This window comes from Lepisosteus oculatus, chromosome 8 (assembly GCF_040954835.1).
Source record: "Lepisosteus oculatus isolate fLepOcu1 chromosome 8, fLepOcu1.hap2, whole genome shotgun sequence".
In the NCBI taxonomy this organism is placed as follows: domain Eukaryota; kingdom Metazoa; phylum Chordata; class Actinopteri; order Semionotiformes; family Lepisosteidae; genus Lepisosteus; species Lepisosteus oculatus.
This window is the reverse complement of record NC_090703.1, coordinates 23,149,277-23,163,279: the sequence shown is the minus strand read 5'-3', so window position 1 is coordinate 23,163,279 and position 14,003 is coordinate 23,149,277. Positions and strand designations below refer to the sequence as shown.

Below are 14,003 nucleotides of genomic sequence, written 5' to 3'. Positions count from 1 at the left end.
ACTGGAGCCAGCTGCCAGCTGCTACCCCAGAGTCCCGTCAATTGATTATCTGTTTCTTACAGCCCCCTCCTCTTTCATCTCCAAGCTCCAAGGTGCTGCACTACAATTGTGCTAGCGAACACAGCGAAATGACCTGAAGTAAAAAAATATCAGCACTGACCACAAAAAAAAAAATACAAAATAAACAAGCCATTCACAGAATGCCGTGTTTATAAAACGCATACATGGGCCACTGGGCACAAGTTTCTACTAGCTTTGTAAAAAACAAAAATATGTCCTTGAAGGTCTGAACAGAGCTCTCTCTACAGTTTCAGAGCCTGAAGCCATTATGACATCAAGAGCTAATAATTCTTAAACATTTTGCTTCTGGCGACCATAGATTAACCTTAAATGGCCAATACAAACATTGTCTGTTACCCTGGCATTGTGCTGAATCTTTGAGGATGACGGACTTATAAGTGTATGAAGAAAGAGAACAATGCATCCACTGCAGAAAAAGCTCAAAGCACCTGCTTTAAATGAGAGACAGGGTTGGGCCAAGAAGTAGTCTTCAGGGAAACAGAACAGACAGCTCCCAATAGACAGCAAATTTAGGCCTCTTTTCTTGTAAAACTCAACATCAAATATTGATGTTTGGTATTGATGTGAAATCTGATCAGTGCTTTTTGCTTGCCTCAGATCCCACCTGTACCACTGCTTCTACAATTTCCCTTCCCTTTTGATTCCATTGAAGACATAACGTTAAGCCAGTGAAGGAAAGCTTCTACACGAACTGTATATACACACAACCTATTACCTATTAGAAGTGATTGTGGAAAAACATCAAATACCTACATTTAACTACTTTATGACACTTGCACAAAATGTTTTTAGATAGAAATAGAAGGTAAAGCTGATATAGGGTTTAGGTTGTGCATAGACATCCATTCACATATGCTGTCAAGTCATTATAGTTATGCAATGAAGTATATTATTTTCTAATTTAAAATATGAATTGGAAGCATTATGAATTGAAGTTGAATTGGAACCATTAATACAACACTTGAAGACTTAATTCCACCTATCTCCTGCATGAAGCACTTTTGGTCAATTTTTCCCACCAAATACCAAATTCTCAATACATTCTCCCACAGTGATCCTTCAATTTTCAATTTTCTATGTCATCGCGAGCATTGAGTACTGTTCAGAATAAACAGTGAAACACACCCCAGAAAGCACAAGTGGAAATTACATTGAAGTGCATTTAAAACTGAGAACAGGAGGCACTTCTTTACCCAAAGGGTTTTAGGAGTATGGAACAAGCCGATACTTCGGGCTCCCTTTGAGAAACGGCTGGATGAGAGAGAGTTCTAAATGGCCCGGACTGACTAAAGGGCCTCCTTTTTTGTAACCTCTTATATTCCTTAAAAAACATCATTTCAAAAACAAGATGGGATGGGATACAAAATTGCAAAAAATACATTTCCGTTTTGATGACCACAAGAGACCTACATCTTTTGTGCTGTGCAGCCCATTTTGTGCCGTATATAATTATTTACCTCAAAGAATTTACTAAAGGGAGTTCAAGGCCTCCCCGCGTGAAGCAATTCTAATTTTGCTTTTCGAAAAATACGTTGCTCATAAGCAGGACTGTGCCCACCAAGAATCTGGTAATTAATGTTTACTTTCTCTATTCTACTGCGAGAGGGGTGTGGGAGAACAGGAACTGCAGATTTACATAATGCCTGAAGACATTGAGATAAGATTCTAATAATTTGCATGGCTTTTTGTCTCAGGATAAAAAACAGCTTTTCTGCTTTTGGACATACGGTGAACTTCTTTCGTATTTTTTGTTGGTGGCCTTTGGTACGCAGATGCATCAAGGACACCCAGATAGCTTGGCGTCCTCACCGGTTGTCCTACAGTGACTACAGTGTCAGGTTATCTTAGCTGTTGTTCTAATGATGATGGGCTTCAGGTGATGACACTTCAGACGGGCTGCCAGAGGTATTTCAACTCTCACTGAGCAGATTAATTAAAAAAAATACCTACCAGCAGATGTGCCCTTGGTTGCCTAACCAATAAAACTACAAAGACCGTGCTCAGCACTGTTCTACACAGCGCCCCCTGTGGCAAAGAATTATGAGATGGTGAAGTGCAGCATTTATGTTTAGAAAGAGCACCCGCTGAGTAACAGCATATAGTGCAAACTATACATTGTAGTGTTACTAAATTCACTGTAGGATGATAATAATAACAATATGGCCAGCGGCCATATCACTCTACAACCCACACCTGGCAACCCACTGAAGCTAAGCAGGTGTGAGCCTGGTCAGTAACTGGATGGAGACCTCCTGGGAAAAACTTAGGTTGCTGCTGGAAGAGGTATTAGAGAGGCCAGCAGGGGGTGCTCACCCTGCGGTCCATGTGTGTCCTAATGCCCCAGTATAGTGATGGGGACACTATACTGTAAACAGGTGCTGTCCTTCGGATGAGACGTAAAACCGAGGTCCTGACTCTCTGTGGTCATTACAAATCCCAGGGCATTTCTCGAAAAGAGTAGGGCTTTAACCCCGGCGTCCTGGCCAAATTTCTCATTGGCCCTTACCAATCATGGCCTCCTTATAATTCCCATCTAGGAATTGGCTTCATTACTCTGCTCTCCTCCCCACTGATAGCTGATGTGTGGTGAGTATTCTGGCCATCGCCAGAATGGATGTTGCACATTGGTAGTGATGGAGGGGAGTTATCTGTAAAACACTTTGAGTGGAGTGTCCAGAAAAGCGCTATATAAATGTAAGCAATTATTATTAATAACAACTGACCTTACAGTTTTCATTCCTGCTAAACAGTTTCACACATTAAAGACAACACCCAGGCCTTCTTTCAAGAATGGATGAGATCCTTGGGTCAATGAGCTACTAACTACCTAACAGGCTAGATGAATGCTCTCGTCTCCTTCTTATCATATATATGCTTTGAGCTCAGTCAAGTCATGACACAAGGAAAAAGTCACCCGTTTCAACACTGAACTTGACCCTCTTTAATCCGGGATGTGAATCAAAACACAGAGGAAGATGAAGGAGCCAGCAAGAGAGAAAGAGAAAGTGAGGGAACGATAAAGCAGCTTGACAGCAACACTGCTCTTGTCTGTTGTGCATGTGTGTGCTCTCGTATTATAACCCAACTGGGGAGGCTTTTAAGACAGTGTCTCAACAAAGATAACTCCAGTCAAACAAACAATGTGGGACTGTCCCCACAGTGGAAATCACTTTTTATTAGAATCCAAATGGCACCTTGTTTTTAATTTTTTTTTTAAATGCCAGAACTATTTGTCTCGAGTCTAGTGGAGTGCAGAAGATTAAAAAGGAACAGAGCGAGCAGTGAGGCAAGGTCCTCACAAAGACAGAACACAAATATGTGTAGGCGTACAGTTCTACCATTTAAATTTTAATGCAGCTGAAGCCACCCGGACCTAATTTGCCCAGCACCCGTGGAGCCCGGCTGATTGCCAAGAAAAATCTAAAGAGAGAGTGTCACATCGTGAAAAATTCAGGCAGCCCAAGGGAAAGCCAGTTCTCCAAGAACAAACCAAATTGTCTCCCTCACGGGAGACCTCACCCCCCTTACAGTATACTGCCGCCAGGGTAAAAGACTAGCCCATGGCAGCACAGCGGTAACCTGACAGCTTTCTTTGATCTTTTTCTCAGCATGCCGCTTAATCTCGTTCTAGTCAGGAAGCCTCTGCAACACACAAGGAACCACCACAGGTCTTAATGTAGTCCATAAACGCAATGCCACTGTCACCTTACCTCATATGCAACTGTACTTTTAGACGACTGAGGGGAAAAGCATTACGAATCACTCGGAAAAATATAAGAGATATTGATTATAGCAGGTATTGAAGCAACCGATTTAAGAAACTGTAGAGAGCTACAGTAGTTAAGTACTGTTCTTTTTACAATTTGGTTGTGTCATTTTAGAATGACATACTTTTTAGAATTTGGGGGTGTCATTTAGCCCATCGTGTTCTTTAGGTTTTGTTTCAGACACAAAAACCTCCCTCTCCAAAGAAAAGGACAGAATAGCTAAACAAATGCATTTCTAATATTCCCAAAAACACAGGGAAAGACAAAGGCTAAGCAGTTGTGTTAGTCTTTTGGTGTTTAATTATACTTTCATGTCAAAGACGCTCATTAAAAAAAGCAGCAGCAACCACAGGCATTTCCATGTCCTCCAGTTCAGAAGTCTGCTCTCAGTTCACTTCACCTTTTAAATTCAGAAAATGCCTAAGGTGCTATAACTTACCGCTTCTAGAAACAATAATGAAGTGTCAAACAGTGAACAGTAAGACAATTGGTAATGAGCACTAAAAGGAGAGTATTCTTCACACTGTGACTACCTGTGTCTTGCTGATCTTATACAATCTCATCGACTTCAGCAATTCTCTTTGGCAATGGCATTTCTACAGCAAACATTCGCTCCCTTTCTCCGTTCTGAAAACTGCTCAAGCTTCAACACTTAGTTGAAGTCCTCTACTCTCTCCCTCTATTCATCCTATAATCTCTATACTAATATTTTGTTAAGTTTATAATCACTAAATATTGTTCTATACAACAACAATAAGTACTGCATCACAATTCCAACTAAAGTTTCAGGTCTCAGCTCCTGCTGAACCCTGTTATCGCACACGGGGAGAGTGAGGATGTGCGGGCAGACTCCTCCAACCAGCCCACTATCAAGCAACTTGTCTCTCAACACTCTCGGGCTCCATAGCTCCATACAGGTGGTTCGGTACCAATTGGAAGCTGACATCTTCATGACCCCTTCCTCAAGTCAATATATTTAAACCCCATATTGTAATGCAATTGCCCTTCTTACATGCAAACCTCGCTTTAATGTAATAATAATAATAATAATGTAATAATAATAACACTGAAAAAATCTTTTCCAACTTTAGAGCAGCTTCACAATTCATACTGTCCAGTTAGCAAAGAATTTGATATCTTCCTTATGCTGTAATTGCAGCTATAACTCTCTCTCTCTGGGTAGAAAAGAGATGAACACAAGCTTTTGTTGTCCTTTCGCACAATCTGCAATCTGACCACATCCACAAAACAGGTATTTGATGAAAAGCACACAATCCAATTGTGCACACAAAACCGAAAGCCTGCAGGAAATAAACCCATTTTCTTATTACTTTACTTCTCCTCTTAGGTTCTCCACTAGCATGTGAGGATTGATGTACAGTTTAGGATCTCGGCTCTGCCTGACTGTAACATAGTGCAGGCGACTCATGGATCTGATTCAACTGTAACATTCATCAGAACTTGCACACTTGCACATTTCTAAAATGCCTACTGAGCAGATGCTTGAGTGTAATACAAATGCTGATTAAACAAACAGTGAGGAATTCACAATGCTATGGTGGATCCTTTAATATTTTTATTATTTATAGGGAAAGAGTATCAAGAACACTGACAAATTAAAAATAACTACTCTACAGCTTTTCGTATTTGTTCTAATCTGCAGATTTATCACTTGAAAACTGCCATACAATTAAATTTTTAACTTCATGTTGTTTGATGCTAGTTTAAACTTACCTCTAAAAAAGTACACATTTTAGACTATAGTAAATGACAATTATTATTTTTTGCTTTAAATAATAACAGTTCATTCTCTTAACAAACCTTGCATTGGTTACAAGCACCTGAAAAGACATGTCTAGCAGATTGGCTTCTCATTATAACGATCGAGAATTTTCATTTCTGACTTCTGACTTTTAACCTGACAATGGAAGAATCAGAGAGACCTGCTTTATTGTACAGTATGTCAATAATCAATATGTACAACTCTAAAAACACTCTTTGCATCCAAGGGAAGCACTACCCATCTTGGAAAGAGCTTCTGCGTGATTCTTTTGGGATATCACAAATCAGAACACCCTACAGCCCAGGCTGCTTTTCTAATTTTCACATAATATGAGATTCTGTCTTATGTTGTCTTTTGTACTGGCTGCAGGCTCCTTAGTGCAACTCAATATTGCTAATTTCTTCTTCTCGCAAATCTTTCTGCTTTCTCCTCGCCAGCTGGAGAACTGTGAAGGAGTATTTAAAGGCATGTATTTATCTTGACAGACGTTCATCGTCCATTTTCTAACCGTTTCCTCCAATTCAGGGTCTTGGGGAAGCCAGAGCTTATCCCAGGCAAGCTATGGGTACAAGGTGGGGTAGACCCTGGATAGGATGCCAGTCCATCACAGGGCACACACAGAAAAACACACACACAGTCACATTGGGTCCAATTTCCCCAGAAGCCAATTAACTTTCCAGCATGTCTTGGGACTGTTGGAGGAAACACATGAACATGGGGACAATATACATATCCACACGGATAGCACTACATTTCCTGAATTTAATCCAGAGCCCCAGCACTGCGAGGTGCCAACGTGCCATCCTCCGTTCTTGGCTGACATTTACCAGATAATTTTGGAGGTTTCTCAACCTCAAACACAATGATTAAGGGAATCTCACAGATTAAAAGACAAGTTACTTAATAGTTTTCCTTGTCAAAACAATGGAGCCATTGTTTATTACTGTGTTTGACATAAAATGATCATGTGAGACTGTTGAAGTCTAACTTGTGATAGAACTGAGGTGGTCCTGAAGACCCAGAGTCTAGCAGGTCTGCATATGAAAATTCAATTTGGTAAAAGCCTGAAAGAACACGTGCATTTTGATTCATCACTTAGAAATGTAATTGGTTCAAGAGTCAGGAATAGCCAAACTACAACCTGTGGGAGTTACAGGGTGAAGCCGATATTTACATATCAAATGATCTGCAAACTACATACTTGAAAAAAAACAAATCGTCTGCTTCAGTGGCCAAAAGGAAAGTGTTCCCACTCTTTGCAGATAGATGAACATGTCTTAAGGCTGACCTGTAAAACCAACTGGGGGGCAATGGGGGGCAATCTCCAGGGCAATGGTTGGCTACTACTGGCACGAGGGTTTCATAACAGCAGGATTTAGAGCAGGGTTACTCAATACCTTTCCTGTGTCCACTCACTGATGATTTTTCAGCACCGATTGCCCCTTTATCCCACTAATGAGCAGTTAAATAATTACACTGTTGGCTATAGCAAAACTTATTCCTCAGAGTGGTCTGGAAGGGTGATAGACTGAAGAGGCCTTGGGTAGTTCTTGGTACACATGCTGGCTCAGAGCCCTAAAATGAGAGAGGGAAGTGCCTTAAAGAAAACCAGGCCTTATTTAGCAGAAAATGCATATTACAAAGTTATCAAATATCAGTAAAATATTTTAAGTGCTACAAATTTGTTTGCCTAAGAAGTGCCATGAATCCAACCAGCAAACAATTAAAAAAAAGAAAAATCCCTTTATGGTGCTCACTAAATACAGCGCTGGCTTATTGAGAAGTTACCAACATTGGCTTGTTAACACTGGTGATAGGGTTAGGGGCAACTTCACAGTGTCTTTCAATTTCCTCTTCAAACCATTGCCGTTTCAGTTTGGCAAATGTGAAAAGGAACAGGAATTGGTCTGTATGAGGGAACTTAGTATTGAAACACTGGAAATGACCCCCCACCCTATCAACTGGCGCAGTTGCTGGATTACAATGCAAGAAAACAAAAATCAATGCATGATGAAGATGAATCCTTGACTCACTGCCCCTGTTACAAGCACACAGGTCGAGTTCTGCTACATTACTCGAAGATGACTCTGCAGAAATCGTTGCCATTGAATGATGGGAAGCATTGAATGTCTTAAAGCGAGAAAGTTGTTAAAGCCTGAATCATTACCTGCATCCTGTCTCAACTCCAGGGTGAATGCTGACACAAGGTGCTGGGACTAAGAGGATGAAAGCCTGCTGCTCCCTGTCACACTGTCCATCAATCCCCTGCCTCCCTGTGCTTCCAATGTCACTATAGAAGTGAGGTTGTTCTAATCTGCACAGTATTGTTGTTCTGAAATATTCCAGATATTCTCTTAAGGCAACTGCACATTTCTTGTTTTTCAATATGATGTACCCTCCCCCTTTACATCTTGCAGCAGTGACTACTGCATGGCAATCAGTTAAAGACAGGCAAACATGCTCCTCCACACATACAAATCATCTACTGCCACACTGCTAGACCCACAGTGCTTTACAGGAGCCGTCCTTGGCTGACATCACTGCAAGCCTGCAGGCTCAGGAGTCACTATTCAGCCAGAGAGGCGCCTGACCAACTAAATCCCTACCCCAGGCAACAATCAGCCAAACGACATGCCACCACTAGGGTAATTTGGGCTCATCCAAAAACACCGGACACCTGGGCCATGGACCTCAGCCTGTATCCAGAGTGAGCCCCTTGACTGGCTGAGCCAATTGGTAACCTCCAGAATGTGGATATTTGTACCTGAAAATGGACAGTCTTACAGGACCTAACCAGTTGAGGCTGTGCCCAGAAACCAGCTGAAAGAATGAAAGAAGCTATTACTGTTACATTCTGATGAGAAAACAACATGCAGTAAACAGTAATTAACACGGTTGCTACTTCGAAGGGCACTAAGGCATACGATATATAATGATCTCTAATTGTGTGGTCAGTGAGCTGTTGCTGTGCGCCAGTCTTCAAATGTAGGTCAGCAGTTGCCAGTTGCCCAGATATGAACTGTAATTGACCTACTTCCTCCGTGTCCTGTGGCATTGTTTTGACTGGGTTTTCTTCCAGACTCTCCTGTCTATTTACCTACTGTCAGCTGTATTTAGGTACACGTGTACAAATCAACAGATGAGAGTACTCTCTCCCTCTGATCCTGAAAGAGCTGTGTCACCATAATACAACCTTATGGCAGCGTGACCTTCAGCAAACTACATACACCTCCAACAGGTGCACAGTGTGGCAAAACTAAAGGCAATATACTAATGTGTGTTGTCAAAACCAGTAACAAATTATGAAGGTCATTTACATCAAAGCATATTTAAAAAGAGAATGCATGCAATGCTCTTGCTTATTACAACTAACAGTGGTATACAGGCACACGCCTTTCCAATTTGATGCAAGCAATATGTGCCTTGCCTTATCTGACTACATTCAAAATGACCTCCCTGCATTTCGAAATATCTTCAGTTATTAGAATTGAAGTAAATATGCCATTATCCCCAAGTAAAGTATAAGTTGAGCAACTTACTTCCCACTCTGATAGTACAGCACACCTCACCAGTGTAGAGACACCAGTTTGATCGAAAGGTATACCGGTCACCTATTGGGCTTGAGAAAGTCTTGACATTCACTAAAAGACAATCAATGAAAAGAGCGCAGCCTGATTTACTAACTCTGTCTATTGCAAACAACTGATCCATTTCTGGTTTTATGAGTGGAAAGTTCTAATAAAAGCCCAGGTGGCTGGATATATCAAGCTTTGCACAGATGTATGTGTCAAATAATAAAATATTCACTGTATAACCTAATTTTTTGCATAACAACCTGCAATCTGTAAAAAAAGGAAATTGGGCATAGAACTCTGTAGAGGCCAGTCTCATCCAATATCCTTGGAATGCAGGGTGTATCCATTCTTTCAGGCTGAAACATACAACCTAAGCTATAAATTTTAGACAATCAAAAAATGTTTGTACACGCTCACGTGGGCGTAAAATCACAACCTTTGCTCTTAACATTCAATTTTCACTCAGATATCTATTACATCTGTACAAACTGTGGAGAACTGCTAGCCAATGGGCAAGTTAATAACTTATGATATCTATAACGCAACATTGCCCCCACATAAAATAAATGCCCACTGCTCCTGTTCATCTTTATGAAAGGAACCTGGAAACAAGAAAACAAGCAAATTAATAAATGCAACCTGTAGTCTCCACATAGTACAAGTGGTCATTAACCTCAGTAAAACTCACAGTTTAGTCAGCCTGCATCTTGCAGCCCCCTATTGGATTTCATGTGATGGTAATGACTCAAGATATGCAACTGAAAACAGGAGCTTCTTGTTTGCACAACAGGCTACTGGCACATTATATAAGTTGCCCACACTCATGCCATAGATGCCGGTTGCCCAGAGTTCAAAGTGGTCAACAGGGTGGGTAGTAAAGACTCCTATTGCTTGTTACCTGTCTTCTGTGGTTGCATTCCCTTCAACCTGTAGTTTATCTGCAACCTCTTAAGTGATGTTTTCTGCCAAGGTAACGCGTTAATGACTTAACCATTCCTCCTATTTGCTATGCTGAGTTAACTGACGTTAGGAACTGGCTGTGGGCTGGAGGACTGAACTGTCTTTGAGTCGGATGTAATTTAAATTTGCCTTTGGCTTCAGCTATTACATCATTTCTAGTTTGCTTAATAAAATCCTCATTTGCGGGAATTCAACACCTCTGTCAGTCCTCTGCAACCTCTTTTAATGTTTGAACATTGCTTCTGTCTAGATTCTATCGCCTCTAGCATTAGTTCATGTAATTGGCTTCATTTTTTCTTACTCAATTCTGATATACTGTGGTGGACTCATTTTCCCCATCTCACATCATTTTCTGAAACATGCTCTTCTAGGATCAAAAATTTGAAGCCACTCACCCCCTTTATAGAAAGTATTGCACCACTTTCTTTTTTCATGGATAGAAAATGAAAGTTTTAAATACCACTGTACAAATTTTGATATATTATTTCTAGCTTTTGGCAAAAAAAGAAACATGCTAGTAATAGGTACTGCATTTAACTGCAGTTTCTTAGTTAAATAAACAATTTGTTCAATCGATTTACCAGCTAAACCAGGGGTCTCCAACATTGGTCCTGGTAGCCCCATTCCAGTTATCGTTATAGATTACCCTAAACCATGCGCTTTTTAAAGAAACTGATCACTTTTCACACAAATGGTCCCTGAAGTCTTTTGAGTTGTGATCCAAATGATCTCTAAATAACAACAGATCACTGCACCAATGTAGATGATTGGAGGGAAATTTTTCCAGGCCTTCAGAAATTAAGGATTTAAAGTTAGCCTATAAAACCTGTTGGACTTGGGCTGTCCAGGACCAGGGTTCAAGATCACAGAGTTAGATGGACCAAAAGACAAACCTCTTTCAAGATTCTGTTGTACAAATGAGCACAGTAAAAGTCTGTGTAAAGTTTAGAATTAGCTGTATTATTCAGTGTTTTATATTAATCCAAGATGATTTACATCATATAATTGGCTTGTTCCATTACATTCAGCAGCAAAAGACATTGCAACATTTTATTTTCTTCAGTTAGATTTTAAATCTGACAGTCTGTTTCTAAAGACTTGTTTTTCACCACATTGAGGTGTTAGAACACAGTATATATTTTAAAGTGCAATTTTAATGTAAAACATAAACTCCATCTACAATGTTTTTAATGGGCTGCTTCTGTACACAATAAGAACAGTAATTATTTGCCTTTAAACTGTGCTTTACTTATTGGAAGGGATACCTTCCAGTGACATTCGCCTAACCTACAGTAGATAACTGAGCAGATCAGGTGGAGGACGAGAGAGAAATCACTTCCAATGGAGAAGACTTCACAAGTTCCCAAGGGGAATTCAACCAGGGTACCAGGGTTTAGACCCTTATTCTTACAGCCTCAGTTTCATCTTAAGGAAGGAACCTCCTACAGCACAGTGACCCCCTGTCAACCTTCTGGAACTTCACGCAGCACATAGTGCTCCATCTTCAACACTTGGTGCAGAAATACAGGAGGCAGCGCCACTTCATGAATTCATAACATTTAAAAACTGTTCATGTTTTTTTTCTACAAAGTTGCAATCAAGATGTCATTATGGACTCAAGAATGCGCCTTACTAGACCACAACACCAGTCTGTGCCTGAGAACATAATGTCAGAAAAACAGGACTAACAGAGCAACAATGAATATTCTCTATGGGCCATGGTCCCTCAAACAAATATGGGTACAATTATCTAATCTTAATATTGACTGCATTCCATAGTATGGCTGGCTACATGTTTTATTTTCTGCAAAAAAACAACCAATGTGAACGCGTATTATGTGACCACTAAGAACATATCTATCCCTGACTAAAAGTATTTACATTTAAAATTAATACTGTTAATTCTGACTAATACAAAAAGTTCATTTTAAAAATATAGCTTTTCTACAACTGAATCTATTTAAAGATAAAAACCCCGCTTCTTATTATATTTAATCCTATTAAAACTTAATAAAATAGTGTTATATAAATACGTTTAAGCAACAACATTTGAAACAACGTGGAGAAAAGTTTTGGTTCAGAAGAGGATGCTAAGAGAAAAACAAAGATACAGTAGATGCCCAGAATAATTTTGAGAAAAACATCCGACTTTACTGAAATAAAATCAACAAACAGCAATATTTAACAACCTACCGTCGGAGACCAGAAAGTGGAATTTATCATTTATAAGTGGTATATGTACCACTTTCTAATATTAATTAATTTTTACCTGTTAGGATATAGTAAACGAACACCCGCTCAGACTGCAACACAGCAAGAGCAATAATATACCTGACGGTCAGACATCGACCATCAAAACCACAGGGAAGCGACGTTTGTTTTGTGGAAATGTTTTATAGCTTTAATTTGGAAAGCAGAGCAAACAAGCGCCGTCTTTGAACCTTGAGCTGCAAGGCAGGGAAGCTGTAGCGAAGTTGTGCAGAAGAAAGTGATGTGACACCGGCACCGCAGTCTGTGAATTGATGTTTCAGCAGAAAGCAATGTCATCTTTCGCGGTTTAAAAATCGTCCTCTTTTTCCATTTACAAAGTCCGCAAAGCGCCAGCTTCAGTACACACTGTAATGAACTTCTATCCGACGTGTTAACAAATTGCCACTGAAAACCCAATTAAGAAATGCCATACGCAATCCAGTTTTAATACTGCTACAATGTCTGGAGACTGCTTCACACACTTGGAAAGTTACAGCTTACAATCGCTTTCACTTTGACCTAAGCTAGTGATTAGCACACACAAGTAAGAACTGTACCATACCGGGCCAGTACAGGCGGTCCGTCTGACTTTATACGGCCATCACGCACATTTCCAAGCTTCGCAGCTTCCAAGGTGGAAACAGCTCTTTGACTGCGGTCCGGTGCGAGTGCCGTTTCCCCACAACTGCCCAACTCGGGCAAAGACACCCAACAACACCAGATGCATGTAACAAACAGCAGGTAGCACGGCTAGCGGATACCAGGGCAGCTCTTACCTGGGAATGCAACTAGGCGAGGACCCGTCTATTTCCCAGGTAGCGAACAGGTTCATCGGAACGGGTCTGTTTAAAGCCCCGCTCCCGGGGAAACTGAGCCGGCCGGTTCTCTCCGCCATGGTCCGTCAGACACGCGACAGAAGAAACAAAAAGAAATGTCTGTATATAAATATATCTGTGAACGAACAGCAAGACTTATTTTGAAGATGCACGCAGCGGGTTTCGGCTTAGTGCAATAGTGCTGACCGCATCTGAAAACACTTCTCCGTCACGTCTCCGCGCTCGTTTCCATGTCTTTATTTTTTTCCTTGTGAATTCCGAAAGCTCAGTGTTTGGGAAGACAGGTCTGCAGTACCGTGCTTTCACCGCCACCCCCAGGAAATAACGTCATTGCATCTGCCCAGTGATCCACGGCGTGCATACTGTACATACCAACTCGCTCGCAAGCCGCGGGAACATCCCAGCCGTGCTCGTTTCTCTTCTTGGTTAATGCCTTAGATAAGTTTAAAAGCAAAAATAAACTACCTGAGATAAATTTGAGAAATATCATTCATAGTATGAATTTATTTCCAAGAATTGAATGTAAATGTATTTGAATGTGCACTTTTTGTTAAAATCTTTTCTTGGAAGCTGTTAAATAAGTGATAAAATCTTGCAGCTTCATGATATAGTCGTAATGATTGTGAATTGTTCGAAGGGCTTGCGGCACATAACGCTTAGCGGTGCGGTGCGATTGCTGCAGCTCAATATTCAGCAGAATTCCTCTAAAAAGATTAGCACATTTATAGATTATCCACCTTCCAAAGGTCGT

At 40.6% G+C, this 14,003-nt stretch overlaps 1 protein-coding gene across 5 annotated transcripts in view; it reads right to left on the bottom strand.

Annotated features, from left to right (window-relative positions):
- The window catches only part of pacs2 (phosphofurin acidic cluster sorting protein 2), a 132,471-nt gene extending 118,890 nt beyond the window's left edge, over positions 1-13,581 (bottom strand). For 4 of the 5 annotated variants that reach the window (XM_015351201.2, XM_015351203.2, XM_015351202.2 and 1 more), the window contains exon 1: positions 13,193-13,581. In XM_015351201.2, coding sequence (XP_015206687.1) covers positions 13,193-13,311 — 119 coding nt within the window. In that variant the 5' untranslated portion in view covers positions 13,312-13,581. Of the gene's footprint in view, positions 1-12,978; positions 13,057-13,192 lie in introns of those variants that run through there. The other variant, XM_015351204.2, reaches the window with a different exon arrangement.
- Between the last annotated feature and the right edge of the window lie 422 nt (positions 13,582-14,003).